This window comes from Lepus europaeus, chromosome 9, assembly GCF_033115175.1.
Source record: "Lepus europaeus isolate LE1 chromosome 9, mLepTim1.pri, whole genome shotgun sequence".
NCBI lineage: Eukaryota > Metazoa > Chordata > Mammalia > Lagomorpha > Leporidae > Lepus > Lepus europaeus.
In genome coordinates, this window is record NC_084835.1 from 59019389 (window position 1) to 59035318 (window position 15930).

General features: G+C 51.0%; 1 protein-coding gene across 5 annotated transcripts in view; it reads left to right on the plus strand.

The window, feature by feature from the left end:
• The window catches only part of PPP4R1 (protein phosphatase 4 regulatory subunit 1), an 85193-nt gene extending 72589 nt beyond the window's left edge, over nt 1–12604 (plus strand). For all 5 annotated transcript variants that reach the window (XM_062201362.1, XM_062201358.1, XM_062201361.1 and 2 more), the window contains 7 exons: nt 631–816; nt 2076–2237; nt 8124–8224; nt 9723–9843; nt 9941–10075; nt 10621–10762; nt 11462–12604. In XM_062201362.1, coding sequence (XP_062057346.1) covers nt 631–816; nt 2076–2237; nt 8124–8224; nt 9723–9843; nt 9941–10075; nt 10621–10762; nt 11462–11625 — 1011 coding nt within the window. In that variant the 3' untranslated portion in view covers nt 11626–12604. The remainder of the gene's footprint in view (nt 1–630; nt 817–2075; nt 2238–8123; nt 8225–9722; nt 9844–9940; nt 10076–10620; nt 10763–11461) is intronic.
• Nucleotides 12605–15930: the final 3326 nt, after the last annotated feature.

Here is a 15930-nt window from a genome sequence, read left to right on the forward strand (position 1 = left end):
GCCTGCATTGAAAGGTGCTGCTCTGTCTTAATACTGATTGTCAGGGCTGGCGCTGTGGCATAGCGGGTAAAGCTGCCATCTGTGGCGCCGGCATCCCATGTGGGCACCAGTTCAAGTCCCGGCTGCTCCTCTTCCAGTCCAGCTCTCTGCTCTGGCCTGGGGAAGCAATAGAAGATGACCCAAGTCCTTGGGTCCCTAGCACCCATGTGGGAGACCCGGAAGAAGCTCCAGGCTCCTGGCTTTGGATAATCCCAGCTCTGGCTGTTTTGGCTATTTGGGGAATGAACCAGTGGATGGAAGACATCTCTCTCTCTCTCTCTCTCTCTCTCTCTCTCCCTCCCTCTCTCTCTCTGCCTTTCTGTAACTCTGCCTTTAAAATAAATAAATCTAAAAAAAAAATCCTGAATGTTTTTTAAGATCTTAATTTATAATTGTCTTCCTTGAGTTGCTTTTGCTTATTTATAGATTTCCCATAGCATGTGTTTCTTATGAATTCTTTTCAATTTTAGGTACTTAGAACTGTGATAGAATGCATATGCTTAAAAGTAATTTTGCCTAATATTGTATTTAAATGGCTGAAAAATGTGTTTAAACCGCACCAAATGTGTCACTGTCGTCTCTCCTTCATAGGATGTCGTACCCCAGGCTTTGTTAGATCAGTATTTGTCCATGACTGATCCCTCGCGTGCACAGACGGTTGACACTGAAATCGCTAAGCACTGTGCTTACAGCCTGCCAGGTGTGGCCCTGACGCTGGGCAGGCAGAATTGGCACTGCCTGAGAGAGACCTACGAGACCCTGGCGTCGGACATGCAGGTGAGGAAGCACCTAGGAAGGAACAGAACATGCATGTGGAAGGGTGATGTTCTGGCTTTCAGAACCTAAAGGATTTCTGTTTGTGTCCAGTACATAATTGGGGTTCAATAAATTATGTATGAAAGAGAAAAGTAATACCGAGAGCTAGCATTCTGCTCTGATTCTGCAGTTTAGCTGCTTCATTTTGCCCCAAGGTATTAGAAGTTGTCATCTTACTTAGTGTGCCCGAGTTCCTGACTTACAAATAGTTACTGTCCAAACTTTACCTGTAGGTTAATTCTTGAGAATATAGGATTTAATTCCCCCTCCCCCAGAAATTGTTATAAATGCTTATTTGATTTTTGCACTATAGATCCCAAGAGAGTTTTTCAACCTATGAGAACTGTAGCATGTTCAGCACGGCTGTGAAAGTGGAAGAGGCGGAGCAGTGCGCATCCTGCTGTCCCGTGCCCCGGCACCACTTCTAGGCATGGAGCTAGGCAGCTGGGAGTAACTTTCAATCTTTATTCCATGAACTCTAGGGATTCCTATGGGATAGGGGCCTTTGGATGCCAGAGTAGCTAGGCAGGCTCCAAACAGCCAGGCTCCCATGCCTCCCATCCCCTCCTGGGCAGAATGTCTCTGAGACACACATCCATGTGTTCTCTGAGAAGGGCATCTCCTAGCTGGGGAGGGCAGTGAGCACTTCCTGTAACCTGCTTGTCGCTAGGTCGAATTTTAAGTTAAATAGCAATGTAAAAGTTTTAACCTTAAGGCAACATAGAGGAAAAGATGTTTTTAACTTAAGGTTTTCAGTAATACAGTAAAATCATTTCTGTTTCAGAATTGTTTTCCAGGCCTGTATGAAGATGCTTTCCCTGTTCTCAGATTTCTTAAATTGTCAGTTCCCCATAAACAAGTCTCGCTGTTTTTTAATCCAAGATAGGCAGCCCAGAGTCTGAAAGGGAGCAGCGGCGTTGGGGATGACCCTAGGTACTAGTGAGCCAGGACTGCGGTCCGCACGTTCAGAATCCAGTGTTCCAAGAGCTGCAAAACTGTTACTTGTTTTCAGGCAATTTTTTCCTTCATAAATTAAAAGAGATGATAAATGTTGTAGGGGTTTAAGTTTTTTCTGTCATCCTTTTTTGACACATAATAGGCATTAAAAACTTAGTATCTATTATTAAAACTGTTACTTACATTCTGATTTAATTTTTCTGAGTTAATACTCGGAGGCCTAGCTAAGCACTTGCTGACTAATGCAATTTTCGTTTCTGCAGTGGAAAGTTCGAAGAACATTAGCATTCTCCATCCACGAGCTTGCTGTTATTCTTGGAGATCAGTTGACAGCTGCAGATCTGGTTCCAATTTTTAATGGATTTTTAAAAGACCTTGATGAAGTCAGGATAGGTGTCCTTAAACATTTGCATGATTTTCTGAAGGTAACTTTCAAATTATTTTTCTTAAAAACATTAAAATTCCACTGTAAGTCTGAAATCTTTCATATTCAGCTGTCACCAAGATGGATGCCTGTATGTTTCCTTTGAGAAAATATGGCCCTGAGTTGATGATGTGACTTAAAGTAGTCCCATTCTCATCTGCTTTGCTGGTATCATTTTAACTTGAAAAACACTAAATCTTAATGTGTGTGAGACAGAAGTTCTAACCACTGAGTCCACCATGTGGATGGCAGGGACCCAACTATTGGAGCCGGCACCTGCTGCCTCCCAGGGTGCCCACTAGCAGGAAGCTGGAATGGAGAGCGGTGTCAGGACCCAGACTCAGGTACTTCAGTGTGGCATGAGAGTATCCCACCTGGTAGCTTCACCGTGGCACCAGATACCTGCTCCCCATTGTAATTTTTTAAAAGATCATGCTAAATTTCACTTTTAGATGATGTTAGATCATGGTTCCAAACATTTGTACCTTTTTTCATTTTCAAAATTATTGAATGGGTTTTAAAAAAATGTTCATGAACCTTAAGTGTGGTGGCATTCTGTGTATTTCAGGAGATCTTTGATGAGGGATTCTGATCTGCTAGCCAATGAATACGTCTGACTTTTTATAAATTGTTTAGTCTTGGAATGCTGTTATTAGGACATTAGCCTTGAAAATGAGTCCTAGACTCTCAGCTTTGAGTTATAAAAGTAGTTGTTATCCTACTTTCTAAAGTTAGTATTGTATTAAATTTTTGTATTGTTCCTGTTAGAATTTCTCTGATTGTCCCAGTGAGATCCTTTCTAGCTTATCTCTGAGAATCCAACCAGAAAGCTCACGTTAAATGTAAATGTTATGTCTCTTTCATTCTCTTTAATTTTAGAACTGTTTCCCTGGATTTGTGGTCTTGAATGGCATTGACATTTTCAAGAATCCATTTCAGTTGTGCACAGTGCCCCCAGTTTGAAGTTGTCTGCCGTGACACTGTTTGCTTCTGGGTAAACAGGCTTTTGCAGACACATTGTCCATCTGAATGGGGCAGCATGTGTTTTCCAGACACGTCACATCTGGGTGACACCATGGTGTTCTGTTACCAATCTGACGTCACTTGTAGCGTCAGCTCGGTTTTTCCACTTTGAAAGGACCTTTTGCCTTTGTGACTGAGAAGCAATTGGTGAGCTGGTGCTTCTGAACTCCCATCTCCTTCCTGGTTCGTGGCCAGTGCTTTGGCCGTCCGCACAGGACTCCTGGCTGAATCACTTGTCACTGTTGCTTGTAAAATGCTGATTGGCTATTTTCCTACTTCCTTCTACTTGTTATTTGTTAACATCCCATGGAAAGATAAGCTATCCATTCTCTCCCTCCTCCTTTTTGGAAGTAGACTCTCAGTGTGCGGCCAAGGGTTTTATTCCGTGTCAATTAGCCATTTTTGTCACCTCTGCCTCTCAGCCACCAGCAGGGGGCAAAGGAGCACATTCTCCTCCTGCAGCACCGCCTACAGACAAAGCTTTGAAGTCTGACTCTTACACACTGTATCTCATTGTCTTCCTTTTCATTTCCCCAGCTGCCGGTGAGGTTGAGCATATTTTCATGTTTTCCAACCATTTTTCATTTTATAAATTTTAAATTATATTTGTTTCTCATTTTACTTATTTTGCTTCCGAGGGTCATTTTTGCTGATTTGTAGGGGCCTGCTATGTGGAAGTGCTGTTGAGTAGGAAGTTATCACACAAGGGGTGTGCTGAGAATGGGAGCACAGAACGTGAAGTGGGATGGCAGGAGAGACAGCAATTCTCATCTCCTTTGCTTTCCTGACTGCAAGTATGTGGGGCACAGCCAAGTCTCTCCCCTGGGAGCTGGGAGCATAAGGGACTGGCATAAGGCCAGTGCTCCCTGGGTGCTCACCCTGGCCTGTGTTCCGGGAGCAGTGTCCATCTACACCAGGCATGAGTGTGGTCAAGAACGTCCCTTGGTTCAAGACCCTCATCTGGTCATTGGCTCCCAGCACATCACAGCTGAGTCTCCTTGATGGTGCTGGTGAGTTTCCAGCCAGGGACGTGGAAGGTGGCCTGGAAGCCTGATGTCCACGTTGCTTGTATAGATCATCAGCTCACAAGCTAGTCCCGGGGGTCACTGGTCCTGCAGTACGGTTGGACCAAGTCAGTCCCCAGGCGGGGTAGACCACTACTGTTCACCTGCCTGCCTCACCCACACCTTCCTGTTGTGTTGTCCTTAAGAAAAACCTGTTCAAATCTAAGAAAAGGTTAATCTGCTGACTTACAAAAGACTTAAAATGTAGCAGTCCAACTCAGATCTACCTAGATTTTTTTTTTAAGATTTTATTTATTTATTTGAGAGGTAGAGTTACAAACAGTGAGAGGAATAGACTGAGAGAGAGGTCTTCCATCCGCTGGTTCACTCCCCAAATGGCCGTTGGCAACAGTCAGAGCTGTGCTGATCCGAAGCCAGAAGCCAAGAGATTTCTGTGTCTCCCACGTGGGTGCAGGGGCCCAAGGACTTGGGCCATCTTCCACTGCTTTCCCTGGCCCCAGCAGAGAGCTGGATTGGAAGAGGGGCAGCCGGGACTAGAACTGGCATCCATATGGGTTGCCGGCACCGCAGGCAGAGGATTAACCTACTGTGCCATGGCACCGGCCCCCACACCTAGATATTTCAAAAGTATAATTTTAAAAACGTGAAAATGAAAAAATCAGCTGCAGGTCTGGCACTGGCACAGCAGGTTAAGCCACTGCCTGCGATGGCAGCATCCCATATGGGCACCTGTTCAAATCCTGGCTGCTCCACTTCCAATCCAGCTCCCTACTAATGCACCTGGGAAGGCAGCAGAAGATAGCCCAAGTCCTTGGGCCCCTGCATCAACATGGGAGATCTGGATGAGGCTCCTGGCTCCTGGCTTCGGCCTGGCCCAGCCCTGGCTATTGTGGCCACCTGGGGAGTGAACCAATGATGGAAGATCTCTCTCTCTCTCTCTCTCTCTCTCTATATATATATATATATATACACACACACACATATATATATATATAAAGAGGGGTATATATATATCCCTCTTTTTCTCTCTAAAAGCTGCCTTTCAAATAAATAAAATAAATTTTTAAAAAACAAAAATCTGCTACAAGGGGATGATGCCATGTTTTTATTAGCTCTTGTCTAAGGCAGTGCTTTGTAGTGCCTACAGCCTTCATGAGAACTGGGCCAGGGGGTCCCTCTTTGGACCATGGGAGAGAAGGTGGAGTGATCCAGGGATGTGGGTCATGGTGGTGAAGGTCTTGCCCTGTAGTGAAAAAACTAAAAAAGTAAGTCATTAGTGAGAAAAAGTTGCAAAGTGTCCTCATTCCCTGGGCCAAGCCACCCTGCAGCCTGGGGCCAGTGTGGCTGGTCTGTGTCCATCCCTGAGCACCCTGCTGCCCCCTCCTCTGTCCTGTGGCCCTGACATGCTCCTAGTCCTGAAAGAGGGTTTGGAGGTGGAGATGAGGCCTTCTTGGTCCAATCCCATTTGAATAGGCCTCTCTGGTGCCTGTGGCATTCTCCTCCTCTGGGTAGACAAGGGAAAAGCCAAAACCGCCCTTTCTCCCAGTGCTTTGCAGGTGCTGGCCTCAGTGTCCCCACCTGTGTCCTGAGCCCCAGGCTGGCTTCTGCAGCTGCACCCTTTGTCCTTGTCCCAGACTTAAGCCAGCAGGCCCTCCAGGCATTGTGGCAACTCCAGCATTCTCCCTGATTAACCCTGTCAGAGCCAGCAGTTCTCAAAAGGGTGGTCCCAGGACCAGCAGTGTCAGCACCCCCTGAAAATGTCACAGGAGCACATTCTTGGGCCCGGCCTGCATCGGTGTCCCCAGGGTGCTATAGCAGATTACCACAAACCTGGGGGGCTGAAACACCATGCCCTCTGACAGTTTGTGAGTCTATGTCTTGGTGGCTCTAGGGGACAGTCTCTCCCTGCCTCTTCCAGCCTCTGATGGTTGCCCACTGTCCTCAGTGTTCCTTTGCTGTTCGCTCTGAGCATCCCATTTGGCTCCAGGAACCCCTTAAGTTAAGCTGCCTCCTGTGCCCTTGTGGTTTGCCCCCATGTGAAGCACCTCCTAGCTCTCAGGCTCAGCTCCATTCCTTGCCCAGCCTGCAGTCAGCCCTGGTCCTTCCTGTGGTGAGAGGTGTTAGAAGCCAAGGTTCAGGCACTGGGAGTGCTCAGTGCTCCCCAGGTGTCATGTCTTACAGCTTTGAGGGGTCAGGGCTTAGGAGCTGAAAAGTTTTTGTTTCTGCTTTAATATTTATACATTTATTTGAAAGGCAGAGTTAGAGAGTGAGATCTTCCATCTGCTGGCTCACTCCCCAAATGACCACAATGGCCAGAGCTGGGCCTTATCTGAAGCCAGGAGCTTCTTCCCAGTCTTCCCTGTGGGTGCAGGGCCCAAGCACTTGAGTGATCTTTCCCACTGCTTTCCCAGGCTCATTAGCAAGGAGCTGGATCGGAAGTGGAGCAGCTGGGACTTGAACTGGTATCCATATGGAATGCTGGCCCACAGGCAGTGCTTTATGTCATTTGTGGGGCCAGCATTGTGGTGTAGCAGGTGAAGCCTCCTGCCTGTGACGCCTGCATCCCCTATGGGCACTGGTTCAAGACCCAGCCATTCTGCTTCTGATCCAGCTCCCTGCAGATGTACTTGGGAAAGCAGTGGAAGATGGCCCAAGTCCTTGGGCCCCTGCACCCATGTGGGAGACCCAGAAGAAGCTCCTGGCTGCTGGCTGCTGAGGCAGTTGAGGCAATCTGGGGACTGAATTAGCAGATGAGAGTCTCTCTTTCTTTCTCCTCCTCTCTTTCTGACTCTGCCTTTCAAGTAAATAAAAAGTAAATCTTAATAAAGTAACATTTGCTCAATAATGTAATATACATGAAATAGTTTCAGAATTACTCCACTAATAGTGATTCCAACATCAGATCAGCTAGTGATGTTCAAGGTTGCCTCAGCACGTTGTGTCTTCAGCACCACGTTCGGGCTTCGGCTGTGTTTCCTCTGTGTTACATGTTTGATGTAGTTGAGTTTACTTGTTTCCATTTAAACCAAGTTTTAGGAGTTCTCTTGTTGTTGACTGTCCACCATTAAACATGTGTAGAACAGGTATTTGGATCCTTTGGTTTTTTCTGCTCAGCTTCGTAACTGTGCACCTGCTGTGTGTCATCACAGTGCCTCCACGGGACTGCAGCCATGGCTGGGGGAGAGTCCCCGTCTTCAGAGTTCTCGGTCACAAGTGTGTCTTGTGAATGAAGCGGGTGAGAGCTGTAAAACGCAACGCCCGTGGTACTGTAGGGTTTCGTGCTGGTCACTGGCAGGCTCAGGAGAAGGTGAAGAAAGACAAGGCGTTTAGCCTGCAATTAAAACACTGCTTAAGATGCCCACGGCCAGGTTACCTGGGTTTGAGTCCTGACTCCAGCGTCCTGCTGATGTGCACCTTGGAGACAGCAGGCGGTGGCTCAGGTAGTTGGGTCTCTGCCCCAGGCTTAAGAGACATGGGTTGCATTCTCAGCTCTGGCTCTGGCTCTGGCTCCAGCCCAGCCCAGCCCAGGCCCACGTCATGGGCATTTGGGGAGTGAAGCAGCAAATGGGAGTGTGTGTGCTCTCTGTCTCTCACTGCCTTTCAGATAAAAAATAGTAAGTTAAAAAAAAAAAAAAAGCTTTAAAGCTGATAATTCTTGAAGGTAAATGGAACTATTTAGGAAAAGGTGGATACCTACCTATTTTAAAACAAATATAGCACTACATTTATTTCTTCAGAAAAGTCGACCTTATTATAATCTCCTTCAAGCACTCTAGTGAGAGAAAGGATGTCTGTACACATCCTGGTTAACTGAAAACATCTTTATTTGCTTGCCTCAGCTTCTTCATATTGACAAGAGAAGAGAATATCTCTATCAACTTCAGGAGTTTTTGGTGACGGATAATAGCAGAAATTGGCGCTTTCGAGCGGAATTGGCTGAGTAAGTTCTCCCCGTTCACCTGATTGTCTTGCGGGGGTGCATATTTACGTTCTTTGTACCTTGTGTGGATCAGGGTTCCCGCCTGTGTGCTCCTCTGGCCTCTCTTGCAGTACAGGTCTCGCTGGCCCCTTCTGCGTGAGTGTGGCTGGGGGACCCTCTGTTGTGCAGGGAGCTGGTTTGAGTTCGGCTGTGGGCTGCCATGGCGTTTTGCCGAGGGTGGGAGCCGGAGTGCTGGGGGCTCTGTCACGTGTCCGCACCCCTGCGTGCTGGGAACTGGTGCTCTGGCTGGGAAAGCGCAGTCTCTTGCTTTGGTTCCCCCTCATCTTTGGGGCAGCTTCGGGAGGCTCTGTGTGCCCTCCCCGCCAGCAGACTCCAGCTGGTGTCCGAGCTGGATCCTTCCTCACGGTGTCCTGCGCTTGCTGGAACAAAGTGTGTTCTCCCCGCCACTGCGTCTCGGCTGCCCCTCTAGTGCTCGCTGGGGACCGGCGTCAGGCTTCTGCTTTGTATGGGAAAAGGGCGGAGGTGCCACCGCTGGCTTGACACCTGACACCCATCAGTCACTTCCTGCCCGCTCAGGGTCCCCTCCCTGGTCCTTTCCTGAGCAGGGGAGGCGAGTTCCCCTGTGGCAGCCACACCCAGTCCACCCCAACCCCAGCTGGCCACAGCTGCGGCTGCTTTCTCTGTGCCCTCCGAGGTTCCTGGGAGGCCCTCCGAGTCCCGTCTCTCCCCAGTTGGAAGTTGGGTGCCTCATAGGCTTAGGAAGAGATTTAGACTTTGCCCCTTGAGTTGGCATCACAGTGATGTTCTGCATCCCACACTGAAGCGGAAGACCTGCTTGGGATTTTACATTGAACTTTTGTGTCAGCATCAGTGTGTGTGTCTCTCCTTGAGGAATGGTTCCTGCGTGCGTGCGTGTGTGTGTGTGTGTGCAGGCGCACGCACTGCTGGGCATCCGTCTTCGTGTTTGCAGTTTCCCTCCGCCGCTTAGACAGCATCTGAGAGGCAGAGCTCCCATTCCTGTGCAGGCTGTTTCTCCTCGGGTGTCAGTGCAGCCGCTCCCGGCAGCCTGCTGGGTGTTGTGCTCACCTTAGGCTCTGGCTGGTCGCAGCAGCACAGCCGTGGACGGCCTCCTGGCTGCTGTCAGCCTCGGCAGGTGTCCCCTTCCCAAGAAGCCACTCGCAGGCTGGAGGAGTGCACAGCAGGCTCCTGCAGGCTGCTGGCCTTTCCTTCTGCAGATGGAAGCTTCTGGGCACATGGTAACCACCGCTGTGCAGAAAGCATAGGCGCAGTCCTGCGGAAGACAGCAGGGCAGGCTTCCTGCACCCCAGGCCCCGTGCGCAGGGTCGCGGGGAGAGGCGCTCCCTGGACGGCAGGCAGAGGAGAGGCCTGTGTCTAGCTCATGCTGTCTGTGTGCATCTCCCAGGGACTCAGTGTCCAGAATTACAGACGGTTCACACACTTAGCCCTTTCTCGCCTGTCTGTCCTTGTGTGTTTGCAGACAGCTGATCTTGCTTCTAGAATTGTACAGCCCCCGGGACGTTTATGACTATTTGCGCCCCATTGCTCTGAATCTGTGTGCAGACAAAGTGTCTTCTGTTCGCTGGATCTCCTACAAATTGGTATGTATGCACCTTTACAGTGGCCTCTAGCTCAGTAAGCCTTTGCACAAGATCCCAGAGCAGAAAGGGGTCTTACTCCTCCACGCTCTCCTCCTAGGTCAGCGAGATGGTGAAGAAGCTGCACATGGCCACGCCCCCGACGTTCGGGGTGGACCTCATCAATGAGCTGGTAGAGAACTTTGGCAGGTGCCCCAAGTGGTCTGGGCGGCAGGCCTTCGTCTTTGTCTGCCAGGTACGCCGCTTGGGCTGCTTTTTTATTGCCCTCCTTTCTCCTGCACCCTTTCCTTTTCCTTAAGAAGTAGAGCTTGACCACCCGGTCATCTGACCTCCGATCTGAGCATCTCCGGCTCATTCTCTTGAGTTGGTGCTTTCAGTCCTCAGGGAGCTGAGCTTGTTCTGAAGCTGGCGTGGACCATGCCTACCCCGTGCTGCCGTCCGTACGTGGACCACGCCTACACACGCTGCCATCCGTACGTGGACCGTGCCATGTGTGTGTACTCTGCACTGTCTGCGTGCGTGAGTTATCACACATACAGCATAGCCTGCAGGCACACACACTGTGTCACCCACCAGGGCCGCAGTGCAGGTGTGCAAGTGGTGGTGGGGGGAGGTGCAGTGGGATTCCTTCGTGTCCTCCTTGTTTGGGGTTCTGGAGTCTCGATTAAAAAGCAGGAGGTAAAATGTGTCCCCCCAGGGTGTGGCAGGCAGGCTGTGTCAGTGGGCATTGCCTCTGTGCAGCCGGGCTGACAGCGTGCTGCTGCTCGCTCTCTGCCGCAGACGGTCATTGAAGACGACTGCCTCCCCATGGACCAGTTTGCTCTGCATCTGATGCCCCACTTGCTGACCTTGGCCAACGACAGGGTTCCCAATGTCAGAGTGCTGCTCGCAAAGACATTAAGACAGACTCTGCTGGAGAAAGGTAGGTGGGGGCCAGCAGGAAGCACGCCGGGTGGGCAGAGGGTGTGAGGTGTTGGTAGTGCCGCTTCTCTGTCATTTGGAACCTGAAACGTTAGTAGTTTTAAGATTTGGGCATCTACCACAGCCTTGCAGCATGCCCGCCGCCATCTCCATTGCTGGGGTTGAGGCTGGGGAAACAGAGTTGCTTGCCCTCCCCCTCTGCCATCATTGGTAGGCAGAGCAGGTGCCCGGGGCTTGCTCCTGGAGATTGCCGGTCCCCGCGGGCAGGCCGCCCCACGCTGCATCAGTGGAGTGCGTGCGGGAACGCAGGTGTGAAGAGGAAAAAAAGGCTCTGATGAGCTTCCGAGAAAGAGGAGTATCACTGCTTTTTCAAAATCACAATGAAAATGAAATGGCTAAAGAAGGTTGGGTTGGTCTTTATAGTTGCTCTGGAGCTGTTACCCTGTTTACAAGCTAATTAATGGCAAGGAAGTGTAAGTCTCCTTTAATACTCCTTAGCTGCCATTGAGTAGCGTGAGATTTAGCTGATCATAAAAGTAATCAGGATAAACCTCCTACGTCTTTCGGATTACTGTGTGTGACCCGGCGTGGCGTGTGGCATGCTAGTGTGAACAGTCACGCTTTCTCGTGACTGAGCACTGCCATGCTTGTGCTCCGCCCCCCCTGACCCCTTCCTCCCGTGTGCGCCCCTGCTTTGCAGACTACTTCCTGGCCTCGGCCGGCTGCCACCAGGAGGCCGTGGAGCAGACGGTCATGGCTCTGCAGATGGATCGCGACAGCGACGTCAAGTATTTTGCTAGCGTCCTCCCAGCCAGTACCAAAATCTCTGAAGATGCCCTGAGCACGGCCTCCTCGACCTACTAGCAAAGCCGGGCCCGCGGTGTCTCTCCTGCCTCCGTGGGCGCTCCCGCACACGCGACCCGGGCCGGCCTTGGGCAAGGAGGCCCCTTCCTCTCTTGCAGACTCAATCGCAGGTACAAGTTGCCTGCACCTGATGCCAGGGATTCCAACAGTCAAGAGCAAGTACAGTAAACACTATTATCTTATCTTGACTTTAAGGGAAAATAATTTCTCAGAGGATTATAATTGTCACCGGAGCCTTAAATTCTTCTGTCTTCCTGACTGAATGAAACTTGAAGTGGCTGAGCATTTTCCTTGCGGAAGAGATGAGATTCCCAGAGACCTGCACTGCTTTCTCCTGGTTTTCTTTAACCACCGATACATGAAATTCTTACAGCCAGCAGGCGGACGCGAAAGAGACCTTCAGTATTAGCCCTGACCGTCTCCGCCAAGGCAAGGACCTGCCGGGGCGCGGGGCCAGCCGCCCAGCCCTGCCCCGCCCCGCCCCACGTGTGAATAGTTTTTGACGTGTATAAATGGGAAAGGAGATTTTTGGATTTCTCCCAAGGGCTTGATGCTAACACTAAAGTAGAATCTGATTTTAACTCTCCGGTGCAGCACATTGCTGCATGCATTTACGGAACCTTCGCTGAGTATCTATGTCCTGATGTCTTTCATGCTGGTCATGACCTGAAGGAAATTTATTAGCACGCGTGTTGTATGTCAGGTGTTTTTAACTTGATCATGATCAGCTCTGAGGTGCAGCTTTCTTCACACACTGTACATACCTGTGACCACTCTGGGGAGTGTTGCAGTCCCTAATCATGCTCTTTAAAACCATTGGGGCACAAGTTCTCTTGTCCAAATAAAATTTATTAATAAGATCTATATAGAGAGATATATACACTTTTGATTGTTTTCTAGATGTCTGCAAATAAATGCAATTTGTGACCGGTGTTAATGGTTAAGTATGAAATGGGGAGGCCAGATTAAAACACGTCTGTTCATGACTTTGGTGGTCTCTAGATCTGCCATGTTCCCTGGCTGGCGGGGTTTCTCCTGGCGGACAGCAGGGGCTCCCTGGGCCCCCTGAGCTGCCCGCAGTGAGGCCGCCTAGGGGTTAAAGCCGCTCAGAGCCCCGGTTTCTTCATCAGTGAGATGAGAATCGGTAAGAGCTGCCCTGCTTCCCCTGGGTCGTCTTGTAGTCGGAAAGTGCTGTGTCATAGATGGCTCTGATGAGCCCAGGTCGAAGAGCCCTCGGCCTGAGTCCCCGTGGTGCTTCTCTGGGTTTACTCAGCCAGTGGGGGCTCCCCAGCCGGGCCGAATAGGTTCCCTTGAGCCTTGGTGTGGACTTGGGAACATACGGCTGCTCTCTGCACACACTATTACACGTGAGCCTTTGGTTGGTGGTATGGCGTCACAACCCAGGTGTCTGCGCTCTGGAACGTGAGCGAACACATGAATGGAGAATGACAGATGCCGCCCAGACGGATGAGTGCCACCCGGCGGTCCGCGCGCCGTTGCACCTGTCAGTTTGCGGAAGTGGCCTCTGGGGTTCGCCGTGCGGTTGCCCAGGTGCGTTTCTCAGAGGGCAGCTCCGGCCTTACGCACGTCGCTCGGTCTCGTTCAGCTGAGCTTTGCAGGTCCATGCTGTTACACACTTCGTCTCCCACAGTCTCGGAGTTACATCAGAATCACTAAGAGCCACAGGGTTTTCTGTTTGTTTTTTGTTTTGTGGTTTTTAAAGCAGAAGCAGTAACTTCACGTACATTAGTGTAAAGAACTTGGGAAGTTGGACAGGCACAGGCCCAGGCTCTCCCCTCCGCACCGCTCTGGCTGTAGGGACACTCAGAGGTTTTTTCTGGCTGCCTGGCTGGCTTTCCCCAGCCACCAGGGACCTGCCTGCCTGTTGGGTGGCTTTGAGGGGCTGCTGGTCTGTGCCCTTTGTCTCGATGCCATAAATGTCTACGATGCCAGACGGCTGTGGTTTCCCCAGAACCCTCCAACTCCGAATGGCTGTGGAGTTGGAGAATTCCTGCCGGCAGCCCTGCCCATGTCCTGAGCTGCCTGGGCTGCCCCGGACAAGCCTCTTGTCAGCTGGGCCGCCAGCAGCCCTGCAGGTGCAGGTCCCCGTGATCCTGGGGGTGCAGCCATTTCCAGGGTGTAGACTGCTCAGTACACCAGGGAGGGGCTGGGGCAGGGCCCCATCAGACAGCACGGGGCCAGATGGAGCCGCGATGAGGGCAGCAGGGGCCAGGCTGGGACCTGAGCTTCATGGGGCAAGTGTGGCAGCGTTTCTGTGCAAGGTTCCGGGAGACCCGGAAGCGGTTGAGCACCCCACCAACAGTCATACGGCCTCTGTGAAGTTATCCCTCACCCAACCAGAGAAGCAAGCAAGCCTGGTGGAGGTACATGAGAAACAGCAAGACTTTGCAGCCTCTGTTTTATTCTCATTCCTGCCTTTCATCCTGCAGAGTGTGGGAGCAGGACCCCTGGGGAAGGTGCGGAGGGCAGCGGCCTTGGGAAGCCCTGTGAGGGGCTTGGGGTGGGGCCACCCCTTCCAAAGGGCACTTGTGATGGGTTCTGAGTGACCAGGATGGGTGGGAGCCCACGGAGTTCACATGTGGGTTTCCCACCAGGAAACTGTATGCTGACTTCCATTAGCGTGGCGGGAGACACAACCCTCAAATTACTATTCTGGAAACTCCAAAATCAAGGTCATCTGGTGCTGTCTTGAAAATGAACACTTCCACCCTGAGGTTTGGCCTTCAGAACATTTTAACTGTAAACAGAAGTTCACAGTGTTACGTTTTCGTGTAAGGGAGGGAACGCCAGGAAGCCAATATAATTTCTTTGTATTCTGTGGGTAGTTATTGCTTTTTGTCTTGGAGAAATTTCTTTAAGGGTTTCCTAGAAAACAAAAGCTCATTGCTGAAGGTTTTGTTCTGGCTGACCCTCTGCAGCATTCATTGCTGTGGGTTTACTTCCACCAGGTCTTCTCTTCTTTTAGGTCAACATTTGCTGATTCAAATTTGGCAAAAATTTACATTTTTAGTCCATAACTTCAGCATATGAGTATTTCAACCTGATCAGATTTATTTCGCGTTAATGAAGCTACCATTGGACACAGGTCAGCTACCAAGTAGTGCTGTTGGATGTCCCACGGGACCATCAGGAGCAGCTCAAGAGACGCCAGCCTCCCTCCCGGAGACCTGGTGCCCTGACCTAACCTCCTGTGCAAGCAGTCTTCATGCCAGAGATGTGAGCAAGATTTTTCTTTTCACTGCCAAGTGGGAAACTGGAATTTTCTCAGCTGGCTACAGACATCCTCCCGAGGAGGAGGTGGTTCTTTGTCTCACTGTCGCTGGAAGTTTCAGCAGACACCTCTCGCCCCAGGAGGGAGGCAGGACGGGGTGCATTCAATTCAGATTAGAGCCCTGCTTGTTTCTCCTCCCAACCCCCCATATCTATCCATTCTGACCGCTGGACCCAGAGTGACCCCACAAAGGCCATGTGTGCAGTGACACTGGCGGTGGCACCAGCTGCTATTCGCAGCGCTCCTCCCACTTACAGAAGGGTGGGCAGTCAGGGTCACTGGGTTCATCTAGGAGGCCATATCTGCACCACAAAGACCACGCGAGCCACAAACAAGTGTGGGCCCGACACCCAGGCCAGGCGCCTTACCAAGTGCAGGAGTCCCCGTCAGGATTATTTTCAGCATCTTGCTGGTGGGAAGACAGAAGTTCAAAAAGCCACTTTTGCAGGTTTTGAATGAAGGGGCCACGACAAGGTAAGGTTCTCCTGGGTAAAGCCCCTGGGGCCCTCCAGTCCTGGCAGTTTCTGTGGCCACCACTTCCTGCTGGGACCTCACAGAAGACAGGATGTTGCCCTGGGCTGAGGCAGGAGCCAAGGGGAAGAATTTGTCTGGAACACAAATTAGAGCCTGCTGTAAGCAAGAGCCCTGTGTGCTGGCTGAACTAAAACAGCCTGCTCCGAGCCGTGGTCTAGCGGCTGCAGGGGCTCAGGATCGGAACAGCCTGTAAACCCCCTTGTTGCAGGCTAGGGGGCAGGAAGAGGGGGAGGGGTGCTCGCTGAACTCGGCAGGTAGTGTTCAGGGCTCCCGCGCCTTCCTCTGCCCGGGCTCATTCTTGCTGTCTGGGTCCCGTGACCTCACCTCACCTAGAACAGCTTGCTGATTGTACACGGAGGGGACACCACCACCTCACCTCCAAGCGCATCATGTTACCAAGGCCTGGTTATGTGATGGGCTCAGGCCCTACCACTTGTGCCTCCCGTGAGAACGAGCGAGGCCTCCACCACGTCAGGGCT